The sequence below is a fragment of the Schistocerca nitens genome, chromosome 3 (assembly GCF_023898315.1).
Source record: "Schistocerca nitens isolate TAMUIC-IGC-003100 chromosome 3, iqSchNite1.1, whole genome shotgun sequence".
In the NCBI taxonomy this organism is placed as follows: Eukaryota; Metazoa; Arthropoda; class Insecta; order Orthoptera; family Acrididae; genus Schistocerca; species Schistocerca nitens.
Window position 1 is genome coordinate 551,814,699 of NC_064616.1, and position 24,242 is coordinate 551,838,940.

Genomic DNA, 24,242 nt, shown 5'->3' on the forward strand with positions numbered 1-24,242 from the left:
TCTGTTACCTACTCATAATATTTGGAGTATAACTGCTGAAGATGCTCCAAAAATGAATCACATCTGGTGAATGAGCTTCTCATTTTACAGTATGCTTAAGACAGAAAAACAAATATAGTTGTGACAATTACTGACTTATGATGTTTATTTGCAGTTGGTGCATGTGAATATTCTTGGTAACTATGCTCTAACCCCTCATCTTAGTTACAGAAATGGGGATAAAACTCATTGCCTTATAGTTTCAGTAGTCTAGCCTTCACTGGCTCCATCATCAAGGTGAAAGCTGTAACCATTACTTCCAAGCCCATTCCTACTAATATAACTTAGACTCGGCAACAATGCAGAATATATTTGGCAACTCATCTTCAAGTTACTTCATAGTTGGCACAGAATTATCCTGCTGTAATCATTTGATATGTTCTTGTCATTTCCATTGAATAATCTGAGTGATTTCCACTTAAAGTGCGACATTGGGTTATCAGTTTATTGTTTTTAGTCTAGGGAAGTCATTCCACACATAAGCTGGAATTAATTATGTCTTTTACATTGTGAATTATCTGCCTTCACCACCAATGGAGCAATGAGTGGGATGTAGATACTGCAGTTGTTTGTTGGCTGCAAGGTAATGTGTTTGCACTGTAAACTGAAGGCTGTGTTAGCTTTCATTTCCAATCTCTATGGAGACAAGCTTTTCGCCGCTTCCATGACAGAGCTACAGGCAGTCAGATGAAAAATCAATAACGAAAAACTTAAGAAAACTTCACCATGGTAAATCATCTCTCTACTTTCATTATCCCATAGAATAAGGTTGAAAACCTTGATATTGCACAGCTCATAATGCCTTGTTTTTCTGCTTTTGCTCCAACTCTTTTAAATTTTTGTGACTACACAACTGTGGTACAATAATTTATTAACTGGTTTCTTTATATATCTATTCCAACTGTCACATTTCCATACTACATGAGTGTGACAGACTGTTTTGAAGTCAAAATTTGTGACAATTTAGGCAAGCTCATGTTACAGACACTTACTGTTCTATTAAAATAGATTTTCATCCTATGATTATCATGCTAATTTGTAAATAATTTGTGTTGGCGCCTATTTTTATAGAATTTTTCCATTAGAGTGTTAAACACAACAGTACATATAAGAGAGAAATCAATCATATTAAAAACAGTATATTAGCTCACATTATTTAAGAGAGTCTGACAATGATTAGATAGTTTATGGATTCCATGCTTGTGGAAATAACTGGTTTAGAGTTAACAATGTGGTCAAGCCAGATTGAAAGTGCATTTTTCTCTGGAAAGAAATTTTCATTATAAATTTTTTGTGAAATCAGCTAAGTGCAGGTAGGCATTACCATATGATATCAACAGTTGATTGGTCATTTTTCTTACACTGCTAATGAAAGGTGTCTCAGTTATTATGAAATTATTTGCTGATGGCAAATTCTTTGAGATAGATATACTATCTATTTGTGGCACATGAGCATCTGTGCTGGACCACGACTCAAACTCAGATTTTCCACTTATTGCAGTCAGTCACCTTAACTACTTCAGCTATCCATACCAATTAGGGGATGAAGACAATGTGGCATATGGAGGTTTGAATCGGTCTGGGGAGAGTGCATGTACAGCCAAAGTGTTTAAGATGACCACTCATGATAAGCAGGAAATCCGGGTTTGAGTCCCGGTTGGGCACAAATTTTCATGTGTCAGGAATGAAAATGTTGCTTGAAGGTTAGATGATAACAGTTCATCATACTTGCTAATTAGTGGAACTTCCTGAATATGGAAGATCATTCATGCCAGAACACTGTACCTTGAAGTGAGGATACCATTTTCTGATGTGATTTCCTTACTAGCACTCGTCCCACACATGGCACAAATGTTTTCAGCAGTCTCTGCTGCCTTCACACCTCTACTAAAGTCAAAGAGAACAATATGTTGCAACTGTCAGGTCCTCTTCCACTTGAGACTCTATTTTGTAAAATTACACTACAGTAAAAGATTAAACTATGCAAATAAAAAAAGATTACTGGTACATACGAGGGCCATTCAGAAAGTAACCTCCGGTTGATTTAAAAAAATACACCAAGTTAAATAAAAATATTTTAATATATACAACTACATCTTTGCACTATTTTTCTACATAGTCTCCATAGCGATTGAGGCACTTATCGTATCTCTTCACAAGCTTTGAAATTCCTTCTGCATAAAAATCACCCGCTTGTGCCTGGAGCCAGCCTGTGACCGCATCTTTGAGCTCTTCGTCGTCATCAAACCGCTGTGACCCGAGCCATTTCTTCAAATGCATGAAGAGGTGATAATCACTTGGCACCAGGTCTGGGCTGTAAGGTGGATGGTTGATAACGTCCCACTTGAAGGACTCAAGAAGGGCCGTTGTTCTGCGAGCAGAGTGAGGACGGGCGTTATCGTGCAAAAAAACAATACCGGAAGTCAGCATACCATGGCGTTTGTTCTGTATAGCCCATCATAACTTTTTTATTGTTTCACAGTACACGTCTTGATTAATGGTCATACCACGTTCCATGAATTCAACCAACAACACCCCTTTGGCATCCCAAAACACCATTGCCATCAGTTTTCTGGCAGAAAAATCTTGCGAGGCTTTTCTTGGTTTGGTAGGCGAATTTGAATGTGCCCACATCTTTGATTGTTCTTTTGTCTCAGGGTTCACATACTTAATCCAGGTTTCATCACCGGTCACGATTCTGTTTAACAATGGTTCTCCTTCGTCCTCATAACGTGACAGAAAGTCTAATGCAGAGGCCATTCTTTGAGTTTTGTGGTGGTTGGTAAGAATTTTGGGCACCCATCGTGCACAGAACTTACGGTAACCCAATCTTGCTGTCACTATCTCGTACAAGAGAGTCTTAGAAATCTGTGGAAAACCAGTAGACAACTCCGACATTGAGAAACGTCGATTTTCACGAACTTTTGCATCAACTGTCTGAACGAGTTCGTCAGTCACCAATGATGGTCTACCACTCCTCTCTTCATCATGAACGTTTTCTCATCCACTTTTAAACGGACAACTCCTTCACTCATAGCTCTTGGTCTGTACACGGCACAAAGCTCATGATGAATAGCTGCTGCAGAATATCCTTTGGCTGTAAAAAGCCTTATGACAGCACGCACTTCACATTTGGCGGGGTTTTCTATTGCAGCACACATTTCAAACTGCCACAAAAACTAAACTAGCGCAGGTACGACGTTCACTCGACCATGGCTTGATGCCGACTGACCTGTTGAGTGCGTGAACGCACAGATGGCGTCGCTACTCCCCCCACAACCCGCACTGTGACCAAACGGAGGTTACTTTCTGAACCGCCCTCGTACATTCATAGTAACCTACTCACCAACAGACAGGACATAAATGTTTCAAACTTATATAACTACCAAAATTTGTTTTAGGTAACTTTTGACAGTTATGGTAGTTTACACACTTCAGTATTCCTCATATTTGATGCTGTATGATACTTGACTGCACCATTGTGTTTCTTAACTGTGTCCTATTAGGTTACCAAAGTTGTTTTGCATGGAATATCAAACTATAATAATAAAAAATTTCATGATTGCCAATGCAAGAGCAGAAACATGGCCAAAGTGTACTGCATTTAAATCACCTGAGCAGACACTGACTAGTAGCTGATGGCCAGTGGCAGGTATCAGGTGGCAGATGGCCACTGCATTTCAAGGAACTTGTCAAGCATAAAATGTTCTGTTCTTGACAGAGCCATGAGTTCTTTCATAGATATGTTTCTGGAGCATTTTACTATTACTCATGTGTTAGAAAGTGATGTGATTATCTTTGAGGTAGCAGTGGGCTGATAGTTTTGGCATATGAACGAAACAGAGTTTACAGAATTATAGAAATAAGGGGACATGAACTCATGATTTTCCATCTACAGTGAGCAATGTTTACCACTAGACAACTAGCAGATAGAGCACTACAGCAGTTTCACCAGAAAATGACACTGCCTCCAGAAACTTTTGCACTCTACAGTTCTGTCAGGTTGTACAGATGGCTGGATTTGGAAACCTGAGGGGCAGGCAGTTTTATTTGCACCTTAAGTGAATTACTCAAACTTAGTGCTTGGGTGGCTGGCAGCAAGGTTTTGTGTCAAAGATAGTACAGTTCCAACAACTGTGGTACCATGTCTTATAAGAACATCTGGTAACATGCACTATTCTAATAGTTTGCAGCAAATAATTGATATTTTATATTTTCAGCCCATAAGTTGATAGAGAATCATTACTGGTGATCTCAGATATCTGTGACACATCGATTTTCCTCACACATTAAACTTCAGTTGTGGCCATCAAAATCTCTATAATGGTTGAAGGAGGCCTCACATGTGAACAATACAAACTGTAGGAAGTACAATGCTGCAATATTGTGCTGGATAAGCTACTGACACAATAAGTACCCTCCACATAGTACTCTTTAAAGTGTGCATATCATAAGGTACTTGATTGGTGCTTATCAACAAATTTTCTCCTGCATAATTTAACACTACCTCTGCAATTTCCAGTGCATGAACAGTTCTTTGTATAGAACCTATGACCTGAATGACCCAGTTTCTCATAGATTTCTATCCAGGGCTATAAATTTTTTCCAGTTGGGATGTCACCTGATGTTAAACTGTTCTCTGTACAGTCATTTGTCTTTCCCGGCCCTACGTACCATTTCACTGTACATTAAATGGATATCTGTTAGTTCCTGTAATGAGTAATACTCATTCCTGATAACCAGTCAACAACTGCAAATATTACGACACTATACTATGGATATATTTCAGGTAACTGTGAATTTGTTCCTAAAGTAGCACCACCAATATTGATGAGACCTGCAGCTACTTGTTATAAAACATAAGCAGCTTACAAACATATGTCTCACAAGCACTGTTCATTTAAGGCCTCTTACCTACCTGTTATTATTTATTATTATTTACATTTGATGGCCTTCATTGGACCACTCTAGCCAACTTTACACAAAGAATTTTTCAGTTTCCTGTCAGCCCAGTACTTCTTCACTGTCTCAGATCTCATCCTTCTTTCTTCATCAGAAATCACCCTTCCTATTGTCTGTTTGTTGATTTTCATTTGCTGTCTGGTTTGTTTGTCTGTTGAGTTTCCTGATTTTGTCAGTTTTGTTTCTTAGGTGTTCCAATGTAATCAGTAGCTCATCCATATCTTCCTTGATTTCTGTAATCCACTTAATGTTGCACTTACTATTCCACAATTTTTCTGTTATTCTCCTGATGGCCTTGTTCTCTGGTGTTCTGATTATATGTCTGAAAAATGAAATGCATTTCTTCCTGAATGTACTAGACTGTAAGAAACACCATCTCTATTTTTCCAGGGCACTCAGGATTTTCCAGTTTCCCAGTACAAAAGCAGTTTAATTGGACATATTCTATTTATGCAGATTAAACAGGTGTTACATGATAACAAATTAAATTTTCAACCAAATATATATTTAAATTTGACATAATATGACATTTTATTAATTCTGTTTTGAGATATGTCCATGACATATTGCACATATAAGTTTTTTCTTCCAGATGGTTACATGACAAGGTCACGAGCCATTTTGCGACACCCAAGCCCAGAAGGTGAGGCTTGCCCTACTGCATTATGGGAAACTCGACCCTGCTTTAGTGGTGCTTGTCTGACCTTTGATTGGGTTATTTCACGTGATGGTAAGATTACATGTCAGCGATCAGATGGTGTTGTGGTCACTGGTAAGTTTAACAGATTTTACATAATACTTTCACTCAACACAATGAGAATGTCAATAGTAGAAATTACTATTTTTTTTAATTTTTCTAGATAATTTAATAAGCACTAAAATTAAGGTCTGTAAAAACCTTAAAACAAAATTATTCAGCAACATTTTCTCCAACATTATTACTTCTTATTTCAGGATTTACATCAATACCACACTGATTAATTATGTTCACCTCTTAATGCTCTTATACCACAACTGTAAATTATTTTCTTCTGCCTTTATACTGTAGTTGGCTCATTTATTTAATTACTATATGTTGTTCAATCATTTTAAAAAATATGAACACATACACACTTTACGAGTCAGCTGCCAGTCATGTTTAATTATCATCAAAATCGAAAAGTATATAATGCATTGCTCTCAACTAAAATACAAATAACTGTTGCCTTATTCACTCACCACTCCCATGATGAGTTATCTGTCATTTATATAAAAAATAATACTTGGAGATGTGAAACAATTCAAAAAGCATGACAGGGAGAGAGGAACCTGTTATAAACTGTGTCTGTACACCATGCCACCAAGTAGCAAGCATAAGCATTATCAAGTTTATGTTTTCAAATAAGAGCATCCTTTGCAATACATACAGGAGTTGTTCAGAAATATGGAAACACCTAAACTAAACACAAATACCATGCCTAATAGTGTGTAGAAACCTGTTGGTGTTAAAATAGCTTCCTTTTGTCTAGCAATGGATAAATACAGGTTTTTTAGGGTTTTCAAGGGAATCTTACACCATACTTCCTGCAAAATACTGACAAGTTCAGGTAATGATGATGGAGGTGGATGTTTGAGTTCATTTAGCTCCAATATACTGTCCACAAAACTACACAGAACACTATTCTGACCATGACTGACACTTGCAGCACATGGAAGACACTGTATAGATGCTGTTCATGGTCAAACACAACACTAAATCTGCAGGCCTGGCTAGCATCTGAATTTATGTTCAAGCAAGCATGTCTCACAGTCTTTCCATATTTTACCCATCCCCTGTATATAACTGTCTTATTGTACATAAACATCTTAAATGGCAGCAGAGGTACTACGGAAAAAAAAACTGAATTTCCTTTTATTTTAGTCAACTGTCTAGTATACTTTTCATATTTACACATGGATTTCTTCTACAAAAAAGAATCCATCAAGAGAAAAGGATTGCATTTCAAAAGGGAAAAAAATCTGTCTTTCATTATGACAAAGCAGCTCCACACAATGGTGTTTTGGAATGGATAAACTGAGGAGTGTAAATCATGAGTTGTTGCAACATCTGTATTATTCACCAGATTTGACACAAAGTGGCTTACACATTTTCAAACATCTAAGGAAATTTGTGGCAGGAAAATGTTCTATGACCAATTAAAAGGTGGTGGCAGGAGTAGACATAATTTGCACACTTGCAGGAACAGTGGAGGACAGTGAAGGGGGAGGCGTGTTCATAGCGATAAGAAGTGCAATAGTATCGAAGGAAATTGACGGAGATCCGAAATGTGAAATGATTTGGGTGAAGGTCACGGTTAAAGCAGGCTCAGACATGGTAATTTGGATGTCTCTATAGGCCCCCGGGCTCAGCAGCTGTTGTGTGTGGCTGAGCATCTGAAGGATAATTTGGAAAATATTTCGAGTAGATTTCCTCACCACGTTATAGTTCTGGGTGGAGATTTTAATTTGCCGGATATAGACTGGGAGACTCAAACGTTCATAATGGGTGGCAGGGACAAAGAATCCAGTGAAATTTTTTTAAGTGCTTTATCTGAAAACTACCTTGAGCAGTGAAACAGAGGACCGACTCGTGGCGATAACATATTAGACCTTCTGGTGACAAACAGACCCGAACTATTTGAAACAGTTAACGCAGAACAGGGTATCAGCTATCATAAAGCGGTTATGGCATCAATGATTTCAGCCGTAAATAGAAATATTAAAAAAGGTAGGAAGATTTTTCTGTTTAGCAAAAGTGACATAAAGCAGATTACAGAGTACCTGACGGCTCAACACAAAAGTTTTGTCTCAAGTACAGATAGTGTTGAGGATCAGTGGACCAAGTTCAAAACCATCGTACAATATGCTTTAGATGAGTATGTGCCAAGCAAGATCATAAGAGATGGAAAAGAGCCACCGTGGTACAACAACCGAGTTAGAAAACTGCTGCGGAAGCAAAGGGAACTTCACAGCAAACATAAACATAGCCAAAGCCTTGCAGACAAACAAAAATTACGTGAAGCGAAATGTAGTGTGAGGAGGGCTATGCGAGAGGCATTCAATGAATTCGAAAGTAAAGTTCTATTTACTGACTTGGCAGAAAATCATAAGAAATTTTGGTCTTATGTCAAAGCGGTAGGTGGATCAAAACAAAATGTCCAGACACTCTGTGACCAAAATGGTACTGAAACAGAGGACGACAGACTAAAGGCCGAAATACTAAATGTGTTTTTCCAAAGCTGTTTCACAGAGGAAGACTGCACTGTAGTTCCTTCTCTAGATTGTCGCACAGATGACAAAATGGTAGATATCGAAATAGATGACAGAGGGATAGAGAAACAATTAAAATCGCTCAAAAGAGGAAAGGCCGCTGGACCTGATGGGATACCAGTTCAATTTTACATGGAGCATACCAACAATCCTTCTTTCCACGAACAATATTAGACTGGAATAGAAGGGAGAACCGATAGAGGTACTCAGGGTACCCTCCGCCACACACCGTCAGGTGGCTTGCGGAAGATGGATGTAGATGTAGATGTAGATGTAGATTCACCAGGAAAAGTTGGATAAATTAAATTGACCTAAAGGTGATTGGCAAAAAAAATAAGTGTATTTTCGAAATGAAAAATGGAGTCTTTCAGAGCCACAGTGCTTTACAGAGTAAACTTGATCTCCACTGAAAAAAACTGTGAGGTTATTAAAGGGTAATTTGTAAATATTGTTTCCTAAAGGACCCATGGTTCCTGGTGGTTCATTACAGAGTTTTATTGTAATTATTTTTTTCATTACCCCAGTTACCTATGTCTCTCTGAAGAGTTTCTCATGACATGAGTTGAGTCTGTAACATGCACATGGAAGTATTGCATATATCTTAGGCACCTATGTACAGATGCAAAAGTAGTATGATGTGTTTGCCATTGCTGCAGGAATAGCTCAGCATAGCATCATTGTTGCACTCTTCTATTGCATTCAGTGAACCAATACCCGAGGTCCATATTGGCCAACCCTTCATACATAAACCTAAACATAATGCTGTGTATCACTGTTAAAGTATAACTGTCACTGCTGGAAAAACAAACCTGAGTCAAACCAAGCAGTGCTCAATATAAACCTTGGGGTGAATAGCCAGTAGCAAGTACCAGGAGTGAATGGAATGATTTTGTTTCCAAGCAAGAGACACAGCACATACAATCAAAATTTGTACTGTTGTGCAGAAATTTTCAAGAAATCAAATAAAAATGCAATGTAACAGGTCACCAGAGACCATTAGTCCCTTACACCAAAATACTCAGAAAATATTCCTCAACAATCTCCAAACATTTGTTGGTGTAACACATGTTCACCTCATATTTTGGATAGAAAGGGAGGAGGAGGAATTTAAATAGTACATGGCTCCCATATTTGCATGAAATATGGTTAGATTCAGGAGTTATGGGAAGAAATGAGACTTACAGCATAGGAAAGATAGTGTTGCATGTATCTGAAAAAAACAAACCAAAATACATTTCAAAAAGAATGACTAGTGCTGAACAACCCGTTGATAACAATGTCACTGTATGAACAAAAATTACAGAATGAAACAAAGTGACATTGAACATAAATAAAACTAATGAGTGTGTAACATGCAGTGTCTGTTAGTTACATACTATTCATATGTACACTCAATTCTTAGCTATGGCATTCTGTTCTGGGGAACAAATGCACAAAATATGAGCACAATTTTCAAACTTCAGAAAAGAGCCATAAGAATAATAACTAAAAATGGTAGTCAAGCTCATTGTAAAGATCTGTTCAAAGCACTGGGAATTTTAACTGCACCATGTGAATACATTTACCAGTCAGTTGTACACATCAAAAATAACATTGGTAATTACTGCAAAAACAGCTCTGTCCATGACCATGGAACAAGAGATAGACTCAACTTACATTTACCAAGAAAAAATAAACATAAAACTCAAAACAGCATTTTCTTCCAAGGATAAAACTGTACAATAAATTACCAAAAGCAGTTAAAGAAATTGCAAAAATACACTTACTTAAAAAGGCAGCAAAAAAGTACCTGTTATGCAATACATTTTATACATTGAAGGATTACTTAGATAAAACAGAGTAGGGGTTTGATAAAAAAAGTTATGCAAATAAATAATAATAATGATTATAGAACATCCAACATTCCACATAACACCTTCACACTATGTTTTTCCCTTCTTTTTTCCTTTTCTATAAATACTTACCCCCAAGCTATGCATAGCACAACACTAACACCTCTTCCTCTTTCTGAGCTCAACATCTCACTCATTATAGAGGGATGCTGACTCAGTTTTTCAGGATAGCAAATGGGAAGTTGTGGTACAGAAAATGGTCCAAGATCACCGGTGTATATTTGTGTGTGTGTGTGTGTGTGTGTGTGTGTGTGTGTGTGTGTGTAGTGAGTGAAGTGTTACAAAACAATCTGTGTATAGTGTGTGCAGTGACTGATAGTGAGATATGAGTGAACAGTGTGGCATTACATTAGTTAATAAGTTATTTGTAAAAAAAAAAAAAAAGCATTGTATACCAGGAGTAAATATAACAATTGTCTCTAACAAGAAGTCTGTAAATGTATGTGTATATGAATTAGATTATTTTAAATTGTTTTAAACTTGGAAATACTTTGACATGTCCTATATCCTCCTAAAAAGAGATCTACAGATGAATAAAGCTACTACTACTACTACTATTACTACTTAAAAAAAGGCTCTTATACAAGTAGCTCTACAATCAGCTGGTATGTTGAAGATGGTGGACTGCATACTGCCACTGTGGTGACTAGTCATGGTATACTAAGATTTCAAGTTTCTGTTGTCAGCAACATTGTAACAGCACCCATATCTTCCAGGAGTTAGGTCCCATGGTGTTTGTATAATTATTTGTGGAAAACATTGTGGCTATAAAGTGGAGCTGGTAATGTATGGTTTTAGCAATGCAAAGAGCAAGAAATTTATATTCCTATGATAGTTTTCAAATATGCATGTACTAATATTTTAAAACAATTTCATTCCATTGATATTATGGAAACAACACAGCAAATATACACAACAAGCAGAACATCACAGAACATGATATACACCCTCCAAAACATGCAGCTTTAAGGGTAAGAAATGTCAATTTACTGCCTATGAGGACAAGGTAGCATAAAGAGAGATGATGTAGCAGATGCAACAACAAAAAGTCATACATGCTGAACATCTCAGCACATTATGTTCCTTTACATTCTATTACTCTGTCGCGGAATAGAAATCACAGGAAAGTCACATGTTAATGGTAAGAAACAGTGCCTGAAAATAGGAGACAATAAACAAAAGTTGATAAAATCTATGTGCTATATCAGGCTAATCTGTTAGTTAATTTGCTACTAATTAGTTATGTGTTCTGTATGTTATATTCACATAAAGCATTATGATCTGTCAATTGCACAACAGATGCACTCTTTTATTTTATACAGTTTTCCCAGTTTAAAGAGTCATTATTATATATGCCTAATAATTTCAAATGTCTAATCAAGTCTGCTAGTCTAGAATGACATTTTTAATTTGCAGTGGAGTGTGCAGTGACATGAAACTTGGCAGAGAAAACAGTGCACCTGACCGAGACTCGAACTCAGGGCCTTTGTCTTTCACAGGGAAGTGCTCTATCAACTGAGCTACCCAAGCACAACTCACAACCCTTTCTCACAGTTTTCACCTGCCAGGATGGTTCATATCGGTGCATGCTCCATTGCAGGGAGAAAATTTAATTCTAAAAACCTCCCTCAGGCTGTGGCTAAGCCAGGTCTCCACAATATCTTCTCTTCCAGGAGTGCTAGCCTTGCAAGTTTTTCAGGAGAACTTCTGTGAAGTTTGGAAGGTAGGAGTAGTGGAAGTAAAGCTGTGAGAATGAGTGCTGGGTCATGCTTTGGTAGCTCAGTCAGTAGAGAAGTTTCACATGAAACAAAGCTCCCAAGTTCAAGTCTCAGTCTGACACAGTTTTAATCTACCCAAAAGTTTCCTCTCTGCTATTTTTTGTTCATACATTAACTGAAGGTATCATATTTTGGTAGTCCAAAACTAAAAGAGCTTTAATTTTTTATGTTTACAGTAACCCATTTTTTATGCAAAATCAGTTAGTAACTATAACAAACACATCACAAACTGTTTTCCTCTGTTGACTCCATTTTGATTGGGATCATAATAGCACTTACTGGGGAAAAGCTTAGTCTGATTCTTGATTCAATTAGAATGATATATCATTCATATAAAGCAGTTGATAGTTATTGCTAACTATGTAGTCACTCTTGTTATAGAGTTTGGAAAATAATTTAAGGAAGGACACCAACTGGTTGTTATTAATATCTGTCTCAACATTAATTTTGTAGAGAGACACAATAATGATATAAATAAATAAGTCAGTCAAATTGCCTTTAATTATATATTGTATGTGTAGCTGAGAGTTTTACATATTACAGGGCCATTATTGTCTTACTGATAATATTGTCAGCTCTATGTCAGGTTTTAATATAAGGGAATTGATCTTCCCTATGAAACTTCCTGGCAGATTAAAACTTTGTGCCGGGCCGAGACTTGAATTCGGGACCGTTGCCTTTTGTGGGCAAGTGCTCTACCAACTGAGCCATTCAAGCTTGACCCATGACCTCACAGCTTCAATTCTGCCAGTACCTCATAACATACCTTCCAAACTTCACAGAAGCTCTTCTACAAACCTTGCAGAACTAGCACTCCTTTCTTCCAGCTTCTGTGAAGTTTGGAAGGTAAGAGATGAGGTACTGGTGGAATTAAAGCTGTGAGGATGGGTCGTAAATTGTGCTTGGGTAGCTCAGTTGGTAGAGCACTTGCTCGCGAAAGGCAAAGGTCCCGGTTCGAGTCTCAGTCTGCACACAGTTTCAATCTGCCAGGTAGTTTCATATGAGCACACACTCCACTGCAGAGTGGAAATTATCATTCTGGAAACATCCCCCAGGCTGTGGCTAAGCCATGTGTCTGCAGTATCCTTTCTTCCAGGAGTGCTGCAAGGTTCGTAGAAGAGCTTCTGTGAAGTTTGGAAGGTAGGAGACGAGGTACTGGCAGAATTGAAGCTGTGAGGGTGGGTTGTGGATCGTACTTGGGTGGCTCAGTTGGTAGAGCACTTGCCCACGAAAGGAAAAGGTCCCGAGTTTGAGTCTCAGTCCGAAACACAGTTTTAATGCACTAGGAAGTTTCATATCAGTGCACACTCCACTGCAGAGTGAAAATCTCATTCTAATCTTTCTTATTTCGAGAAGAAATGAGAGTCAAATTATAATTTCATGAAATTATCATTGTAGTCATGCCTCAATCAATTTTTGCATGTATTTTAAAAAGGTAATTAGTTAGAATACCAGATTCACACACATTTTCATTTAAGATGGCCTGTTATTCTTAATAGAAATTGCATAATCTATGAAGGTTTCATTGCTTTCACTCTTGTAACAATATTCTATGCTGATTGTATTTCATTTCTGATCTGTCAGTTTTTGATAAGCTGTGTACACACTATTGAATTTGTACAGCTTTTCTTAATATGTTACAGTATCATTTCTGATATGAAACAACTCCCAGTTCATTTGGACTCTGTTGTATGTGTCTTTCTTTCTTTCTGAAGACATTTTGATATTTTTAGTGACCAACAATTTTATTAGTAAATCCATAATATTGGGACAATGGATTTCGTAAATGAATAAAATTTTATTGAGAAATAGATTGAATGTAATCCTTTTCCATCTGATGTTAGACCATATCTGCCATTTAGATTTTCTGCTTCTGCTCTATTTTTGTTATTTTCTTTGTGTTTCTGACAGATACAGTCCAACACATTTTCTCATATAGTTGAGTATCAGTTCTGTCTAACAATACTCAAAGCTGTATGGCTTCTTCAACAGAAGCTATGTGCTTCATTGTGTGCAAACAGCCTTCTCTCCTTACATGGTTTACTCTTACACAAAACCAGCAAGAGGCATGTGAAGGACAATGATATAGCGCCGCAGCTTTTGCAGAATACTAATTGTAAAGAAGAGTTAGTGATGATAAGCAAGCAGAAATTCTTCCTGTAGGTAATGATAGAGTCTCAGGAAATCTCAAGCTAGATATCAAGTAGAACTTGGTGATAGTGCACAGTCTCATAGATGAATATGTCATCCTCAATACTAAGGATAGGTTTGTAAGGGAAAGCACATTATATACACTCCTGGAAATGGAAAAAAGAACACATTGACACCGGTGTGTCAGACCCACCATACTTGCTCCGGACACTGCGAGAGGGCTGTACAAGCAATGATCACACGCACGGCACAGCGGACACACCAGGAACCGCGGTGTTGGCCGTCGAATGGCGCTAGCTGCGCAGCATTTGTGCACCGCCGCCGTCAGTGTCAGCCAGTTTGCCGTGGCATACGGAGCTCCATCGCAGTCTTTAACACTGGTAGCATGCCGCGACAGCGTGGACGTGAACCGTATGTGCAGTTGACGGACTTTGAGCGAGGGCATATAGTGGGCATGCGGGAGGCCGGGTGGACGTACCGCCGAATTGCTCAACACGTGGGGCGTGAGGTCTCCACAGTACATCGATGTTGTCGCCAGTGGTCAGCGGAAGGTGCACGTGCCTGTCGACCTGGGACCGGACCGCAGCGATGCACGGGTGCACGCCAAGACCGTAGGATCCTACGCAGTGCCGTAGGGGACCGCACCGCCACTTCCCAGCAAATTAGGGACACTGTTGCTCCTGGGGTATCGGTGAGGACCATTCGCAACCGTCTCTGTGAAGCTGGGCTACGGTCCCGCACACCGTTAGGCCGTCTTCCGCTCACGCCCCAACATCGTGCAGCCCGCCTCCAGTGGTGTCGCGACAGGCGTGAATGGAGGGACAAATGGAGATGTGTCGTCTTCAGCAATGAGAGTCACTTCTGCCTTGGTGCCAATGATCGTCGTATGCGTGTTTGGCACCGTGCAGGTGAGTGCCACAATCAGGACTGCATACGACCGAGGCACACAGGGCCAACACCCGGCATCATGGTGTGGGGAGCGATCTCCTACACTGGCCGTACACCACTGGTGATCGTCGAGGGGACACTGAATAGTGCACGGTACATCCAAACCGTCATCGAACCCATCGTTCTACCATTCCTAGACCGGCAAGGGAACTTGCTGTTCCAACAGGACAATGCACGTCCGCATGTATCCCGTGCCACCCAACGTGCTCTAGAAGGTGTAAGTCAACTACCCTGGCCAGCAAGATCTCCGGATCTGTCCCCCATTGAGCATGTTTGGGACTGGATGAAGCGTCGTCTCACGCGGTCTGCACGTCCAGCACGAACGCTGGTCCAACTGAGGCGCCAGGTGGAAATGGCATGGCAAGCCGTTCCACAGGACAACATCCAGCATCTCTACGATCGTCTCCATGGGAGAATAGCAGCCTGCATTGCTGCGAAAGGTGGATATACACTGTACTAGTGCCGACATTGTGCATGCTCTGTTGCCTGTGTCTATGTGCCTGTGGTTCTGTCAGTGTGATCATGTGATGTATCCGACCCCAGGAATGTGTCAATTAAGTTTCCCCTTCCTGGGACAATGAATTCACGGTGTTCTTATTTCAATTTCCAGGAGTGTAATTCCAAATTAGAATAAAGGATTGCATGGTTGTTAGCAGAAGTGACAAAAAATTTAGAAGAGGAAAAACCATTTTTTTCTTTGCTGTGAAACATGCAAGAGAAAGCCAAGATATCATCTAGAAAACTGCATCATGGAGGATTCCTTGGCAGAAAGTATAAACAAAAATAAACAAAACATAGTCATTATTTTACCCAATCAAAAAAGTATTGTGACTAAAAATAAGTGTTTTTTCATACATATTAAATATATTATTTAAGTACTTTTGTTCTTTGTACATACACCACGATCCTGTGTAGCTGAGTAACAGAAGATTTCACTTTCTGATATTACATCCTGCTGATGTGTAGTACCTATATCTGCATCATCTCTCTACAATTAACACATAGGTGTGTGTCACATGGTCCATAGAATCACTTTCAGACTATATCACAACCATTCCACTCTCAAACAGCACATGGGAAGAATTATAACTTAAATCTTTCAATGCGACCTCAATTTTTTAATATTTTTCACTATGGTCATTTTTCCCTATGTAGATGACAATAAGAAAATGTTTTGGCATTCAGAGAAGAAAGTTAGTGACTTTAATTTCATGAAAATATCTTGCTGCAATTAAAAGTTTCTTTGTTTTAATGACTGCTACTCCAAATCACTTATCATACCCTCCTTCATGAAAATACAAAATGAACTGACCTCCTTTGAACTTTTTCAACGTGTTCCATCAATCCTAACTGGGAAAGATCCCTCTCAGTGCAGCCATATTACAGAAGAGGAAAGACAAGTGTAAAGTTAGTAGTGTATTCAGTACACTTGTTACACCTCGTAAGTGCTCTGCCAATAAAATACAATCTTTGGTTCACCTCCCCTACAACATTGTCTGTGTACAATAATGGTTACAATTTAAGTAGCTCACAATTGTAAACCATAGGTACTTGGCTGAATCAATAACTTTTGTATTTGTGTGGTTTATCATGTAACCAAAATTTAATGAACTTTTTGTAGTATTCATGTGTAGAATATCACACTTTTTATTTTTTAGGGTCAATTGCCACTTCTTGCACCATGTTGATACCTTTTCTAAATCATTTTTTTTTAAATTATTTCAATCTTCTGATGGTTTTATTAGTTTGTAAACAGCAGCAAAATTTGGAAACAATCTAAGGTGACTGCTCAGATTATCTATTGAGTAATTTACATAGATGACACCATCAGAGGGCCTATAACATTTCCTTGGGGAACCCCAGATATAACTTCTGCTTTACTTGATGACTTACCATCAGTTACTATGAAGTGTGACCTTTCTGACAGGGGATCACAAATTCAGTCAAATAACCAAGAGGATATTCCATAGGCACACAGTGTTCTTAGAAGCTCCTCGCAAGCATCAGTGTCAAAAATCTTCTGGATATCTATAAATGTGGAATAAATCTGAGACCCCTGTTGATAGTACTCAGCATATCACACATAGAGTGGAACAAATAATTAATAGTTTTAAAATTTGTGCGTGTTCTCAGTTGCCATGATCCACCTTAACTGAAGATTTTTGTCAGGAGAGTTAATTTGGAGCTGGAATGGCTCCTTCAGTCAGGTGCAGAGTCACACAGTGATGTGGTTTCTGTTGATTCAGTCAACAGGATTTTACAAGGCATAGCCTTCACTTTAAAAGGAAAGGAAAAATTGGTTACAATAATAGCCAAACACTTAAGAGAGGGAGGCACTGTCATGCGTGGGAACTATGGTTACAGGTCCCAGAGTAGCATTTTTTTCAGGGCAGGGAAGACAGATAGAAACTATGTTTTCAGAGAGATTAGGACTGAAACAAATATTTAGTTTGAGGAAGTAACCGAACAAAAATGGTTTTTCATCACAAACTTCAGTTTTATACACAAGTTGCATCCTGTCATATGTGTGTGTTAAGGTGATAAAATAAAATGCCTCTAGTAGGAGATCATCTTGTAAAACAAAACAGGACTTCCCACATTGTCATTTTATTCAGTCATTTTATATGCACTGAAATACACTGATGGGAAAGAAAATTGCAGATCCAAGATGGAACTGTGTGACATAAAAGAAAGCTGGGTGGTGTGTTTCTAAATTGGAAAGATGATGTCTATTGGAAGTTCGTGCCAATCACATAAGAGTGGTGTTACTAATGCCACTATGATGATACAGGTCGGGTTTGCTTTAAATACTCACTTTAATGGTCATGAGCATTGGTTACCTCTGAGATTGGACATGGTGAGTTGATGTTAGTCAAGAATGCCTTCAAGACAACAAAGACACCATTATCAACACCTCATTAAGTTTGAATGAAGCCATGTAATAAGACTACAAGAAGCTGGATGTTACTTGTGTGATATTGCAGAAATTCTTGGCAGGGATGTAGCCACTGTACATGATTGCTGGCAATGGTGGTCAAGAGAATGCATGGTCACAAGAAGACAAGGCTCCAGATGGCCAGGTGGCACTAACAAGACGGAAGACCATCATGGTTGGCTTATGGTTCTGGCACATTATACTGCTTCTGCAGCAACAATTTGAGCAGCAGTTGGCACCACAGTGATAAAACAAACTGGTACAAATCAGTTAGTTCAAGGACAGCTCTGAGCGAGATGCCCTATTGCAAGCATACCAATGACCCCAAACCACTGCCATTTGTGACTTCAGTGATGTCAAGTGAGAGTTCATTGGAGGGCAGACTGGAAGTCTGTTGAGTTTTCTGGTGAAAGGTGGTTCTGCATTGGTGCCAGTGATGGTCAAGTGTAGGTTAGAAGCAGGCTAGTTGATGGCATGCAGCCAACCTGTCTATGTGCTAGACACATTGGAACTACACCTGAGGTTATGGTCTGGGGTGTGATTTTGTATGACAGCAGGAGCATTCTCTTGGTTAGTCCATGCATCCTGAGTGCAGATATGTATGTCAGTCTGGTGATTCAACCTGTTGTTCTTCCATTAATGAACAGCATTCCAGGGGGCGTTTTGCAACAGCATAATGCTCGCCCAATACCACTGTTGAAACCCAACATGCTCCACAGAATGTCACCATGTAGACTTTGTCTGCTTGATTACCAGATTTGTTTTCAATTAAGCACATATGGGACATAATCCAATGATAAGTCCATTGTCATCCACAAATAAATTAATTATCCATGTATTGATCACCAAGGGCAACAGTCATGGATCTTCATCCCACAAACTGACATCCAGCATGTATGACACAATGCTTGCATTCAACATTCTGGCAGTTACACTGTTTATTATTGTACCAAAATTTCACATGTGCAATGGCTTATCTCAGACTTACATTAACCTGTGATCTTGCAATGTTAATCACTTAACCCTTTAACTGCTCTGGACATGTTAACGCGCACCTCTGTACCTGTCCCTGTGGGCTCTGAACGTGTTTATGCGTGCCACCGGTCCTTCTACCTACTTGTCTACATAGACATGTTCAGAGTACCAGGTAGAAGGACTGGTGGCACACGTAAACACATTCGGAGCACACAGGGACAGGTACAAAGGCACGTGCGTTAACAGGTCCAGAGCAGTTAAAGGGTTAAATATGTTACCAAGACAAATGTATTCCCAAAATGTCACTACTGTGCATTAATTACTTTTTGGTGTTGCAATTTTTTTCCTTCAGTGTATATTTTTGAGTGACATATTTTACACATTACATGACTTAAGATCTTTTCTGAGCATCAGTTTACTTTCAGGTGGTTGCGAGAATCGTCCTATGCCTTGTTCAAATCCACGTTGTGAGACTGTTCCACATGCATATTGTGATATAACACTGGGAATATGCATTTGTGAATCTGGTTATTATGCACATGTTGGACATGATCAGCAATTAACAAAATGCATTCAAGCTTCAGAAAGTAAAGGAAATGCCAAAAACAAAGTACAGTTTGATGGCGAGTTTACAGTACCACCAGATGAGATCCTCTCACGCTACTATTATCCAAGTAAGAACTTATATATTATTGTAGAAAAATACTTTCACACTAATTTTTTCTATTAGCTGAATAACTAGTGCTCTCTCTTTTGCTAATAAAAAAAAATAACCCAGCTACCTTTTGCTCTTTATGTTATGTTGAAAATGTGGAAGATTTTTTAGGTACTGGTTCTTCAGAGTACTCAAGTATAGCTATATTTAAAGGAATTTGTATGTGTACATGTATTAATCATTCTCTTAGACACTGTTAGTCAAATCTTGAACATATACGAGGGTTGGAACTTTAATAGTGGCAACTATGCAGGGACCAAGAAGCAACCGGTATTGTAATTGTAAACTGTCGAAGCTGCGTTGGTAAAGTACTGGAACTTCAAGCACTGATAGAAAGCACCAAAGCTGAAATCGTTATAGGTATGGAAAGCTGGCTGAAGCCGGAGGTAAATTCTGCTGAAATTTTTACAAAGGCACAGACGGTGTTTAGAAAGAATAGATTGTATGCAACCAGTGGTGGTGTGTTTTTCGCTGTTAGTAGTAGTTTATCCTGTAGTAAAAAAAAGGAGGAAGGTTTATCTGTTTAGCAAGAGTAATAGGAGGCAGGTTTCAGACAACCTAACAGATCAAAATGATAATTTTTGTTCTGGCACTGACAATGTTGAGTGTTTATGGAAATTACAAGGCAATCATAAAATGCACTTAAGATAGGTACGTGCCAAGTAAAACTGTGAGGAACGGGAAAAACCCACTGTGATTCAACAACAAAGTTAGAGAGCTTCAATGAAAATTTAAATGCAGCCAAAACCTCTCAGACAAGCAGAAGCTAAACAATGTCAAAGTTAGTATAAGGAGGGCTATGTGTGAAGCGTTCAGTGAATTCGAAAGTAAAATTCTATGTACCAACGTGACAGAAAATCCTAGGAAGTTCTGGTCTTACGTTAAATCAGTAAGTGGATCGAAACAGCACATCCAGACACTCCGGGATGATAATGGCATTGAAACAGAGGATGACACGCGTAAAGCTGAAATACTAAACACCTTTTTCCAAAGATGTTTCACAGAGGAAGACTGCACTGCCGTTCCTTCTCTAAATCCTCGCACAAACGAAAAAATGGCTGACATAAAAATAAGTGTCCAAGGAATAGAAAAGCAACTGAAATCACTCAACAGAGAAAAGTCCACTGGACCTGATTGGATACCAATTCAATTCTACACAGAGTACGTGAAAGAACTTGCCCCCCTTCTAACAGCCATGTACCGCAATTCTCTAGAGGAATGGAAGGTTCCAAATGATTGGAAAAGAGCACAGGTAGTTCCAGTTTTCAAGAAGGGTCATCGAGCAGATGTGCAAAACTATAGGCCTATATCTCTGACATCGATCTGTTGTAGAATTTTAGAACATGTTTTTTCCTCGTGTATCATGTCATTTCTGGAAACCCAGAATCTACTCTGTAGGAATCAATGTGGATTCCAGAAACAGTGATCATGTGAGACCCAATTCGCTTTATTTGTTCATGAGACCCAGAAAATATTAGATAAAGGCTCCCACGTAGATGCCATTTTCATTGTCTTCCGGAAGGCGTTCGATACAGTTCTGCACTGTCGCCTGATAAACAAAGTAAGAGCTTACGGAACATCAGACCAGCTGTGTGGCTGGATTGAGGAGTTCTTAGCAAACAGAACACAGCATGTTGTTCTCAATGGAGAGACATTCACAGGCATTAAAGTAACCTCTGGCATTCCAGAGGGGAGTGTTATGGGACCTTTGCTTTTCACAATATATATATATATAAATGACCTAGTAGATAGTGTCAGAAGTTCCATGCAGCTTTTCGTGGATGATGCTGTAGTATACAGAGAAGTTGCAACATTAGAAAATAGCAGCGAAATGCAGGAAGATCTGCAGCAGATAGGCACTTGGTGCAGGGAGTGACAACTGACCCATAACATAGACAAATGTAATGTATTGCGAATACATAGAAAGAAGGATCATTTACTGTATGATTATATGATAGTGGAACAAACACTGGTAGCAGTTACTTCTGTACAATATCTGGGAGTATGCGTACGGAACAATTTGAAGTGGAATGATCATATAAAATTAATTGTTGGTAAGGCGGGTGCCAGGTTGAGATTCATTGGGCGAGTCCTTAGAAAATGTAGTCCATCAACAAAGGAGATGGCTTACAAAACACTCGTTCGACCTATACTTGAGTATTGCTCATTACTGTGGGATCCGTACCAGATCGGGTTGACAGAGGAGATAGAGAAGATCCAAAGAAGGGTGGTGCGTTTCGTCACAGGGTTATCTGGTAAGCGTGATAGCGTTACGGAGATGTTTAGCAAACTCAAGTGGCAGACTCTGCAAGAATGGCACTCTGCATCACAGTGTAGCTTGCTGTCCAGGTTTTGAGAGGGTGCGTTTCTGGATGAGGTATCGAACATATTGCTTCTCCCTACTTATACTTCCCAAAGAGATCACAAATGTAAAATTAGAGAGATTCAAGCTCGCAGGGAGGCTTTCCAGCAGTCGTTCCTCCCGCGAACCATACGCGACTGGAACAGGAAATGGAGATAATGACAGTGGCACGTAAAGCGCCTTCCACCACACACTGTTGGGTGGCTTGTGGAGTATAAATGTAAATGTAGATGTAAATGTAGATATAGATGTAGATGTATTTGTATTTGTTTACAGCTTGTACAAAATAGATACGTTTCAAAGTTTTACTGACCTTCAAAGTAGTCACCAACATTCTGTATAACCCATTGCCAGCGATGAGGAAGTCGCAGGATACTCTTAGCAGTGCCAGTTGTGTTGACAGTGCGAGCGGTGTGGTCTATTGCCCAACAAATTTGTAGCAGTTCTGAAGTGTATGTCGTGAAGTGTTCCCTTCAGTTTAGAACAACTAATATTTAAAGGAGTATCATTTTGTGACAGTGGGTGGGGCAGAAAATAGTATTAACAGGTATAGAAGCAACAACTTTGTCTCTGACCTGGTAAAAAAAAAGTTCAGAAACAAAATGTACAAATGTTGAACTTGTTCCTGCTATCAGGCATTATGACAGATCAAAGTTAAACATCTCTCTGTGAAAGGTAAATATAGAGTTAGATCAGCTGTTTCTGTCCATTATTGGATCCAACATAGTTCAGGTTCCTACTAGGTCTATTGAAAGGTGGAGTTTTACTAATCATGACTGTAACATCTATAGGAAGAGTAAGATGTAATTAGCTGGGTTAATGGAATAATAGTTAAGAAGAGGAGTATGCATTGTTCTCATGGGGCTACTTTTGTAGCCAGTAATGTGAAGACAGGTTCTTTTCTGGGTCAAAATTGTAATTCATACCATCAGTATTAAAAGAAGTTAGTATTGGTGAATATACTAAGCAGATAGGCAATGTGATTTTCACACCCTCTGTTTTTCTTGTCACATATAAACAACAGTTATATCCAACATTTTGGCTGCATCTATCCATAACACTAAATATTCCTCCACACCCTTTTCCATTTCAGGGATGTGACTTTGCATCAAGCAACCCAGTTATCTGTGTTTTATCCAAAACCACACTGCATTCAAGAGGAGATTATTGTTTTATCTTTTATCATCAGCACAGCTTCCCTTTTGGAATATCCCAGCTTTCTTTCTGTCAAACAGTGAACCATTACCTCTGTCACACTGTCAACATTATCAATGCTTTCCTCACCATGTTTATTTGTTTCCTTTCCTCTATCTCATCTGCTAACCATACCCTGTTATTTTTCATGCTTGTCCTGACCGTTCAACTATTTCTCCCTATATTATTATTGTAATTATAGAAACAAGTCAAATTTATAAAGAATTTGGCAGTATGAATCCAATTATCGGTATGCTGTTGCACCCCCTCTGACCCAGATGCATGCACTTATTTGGTTGGGAAGAGTGTCATAAAGCCATAGTATCCTCTCTAGAGACAAATGGTTCATAACTGTTGCAACTGGTTCTTAATATCCTTGTTATTGGCACTGGGATGGAGTTGCAATGTGAACTGTTCCCACACATGCTCTGATGGGAAGAGATCTGGCAATCTTGCTGGCCATGAGAGTACCTCAACATCTTGCAGGTAGTTCATGTGTGGATGAGCACTGTCCTGTTGAAAAATGGTACAATACAGTCACATAAAAGGTATGTTCATGATGTAGGATTGTGTCATCAGAGTTTCCTCAATTGCTATCTGCTGTGACCTTATGTCATACCCAATGATTCCCCACACCATGACACCAGGAGTAAAACCTATGTGCCTCTCCAAAACATTGGAAGAGTAGAATCTCTCTCTCAGGTCACTGTCATACTCGCCAGAAGTTCAGAAGCATGAATCATCACTGTACACAACAGGATGACATTCAACCGCAATCCATGCTTTCTGCACAAAATCCAGTGGGTTGTATTGTGGTGTTAATGACGGCATACGTGTGGGACTAGACAAGTATTCCTGCCCTCACATTCCCATGTTCTCCATTGGTGAGCCACTGTCATAATTGAATGCCCCAAAAATCTAGATATTGCATGATTTGATGAGCCAGCTAAATGGACACGCACAATTAGGCCCCTTCCAAATTCTGTTAGGTGATGATAATGCT

General features: G+C 39.1%; 1 protein-coding gene across 4 annotated transcripts in view; it reads left to right on the forward strand.

Annotated features, from left to right (window-relative positions):
- LOC126248455 (thrombospondin type-1 domain-containing protein 7A-like) overlaps positions 1-24,242 on the forward strand; it is a 1,193,762-nt gene that overhangs the window by 1,129,784 nt on the left and 39,736 nt on the right. For all 4 annotated transcript variants that reach the window (XM_049949448.1, XM_049949449.1, XM_049949450.1 and 1 more), the window contains 2 exons: positions 5,594-5,773; positions 19,394-19,642. In XM_049949448.1, the coding sequence (XP_049805405.1) occupies positions 5,594-5,773; positions 19,394-19,642 (429 nt within the window). The remainder of the gene's footprint in view (positions 1-5,593; positions 5,774-19,393; positions 19,643-24,242) is intronic.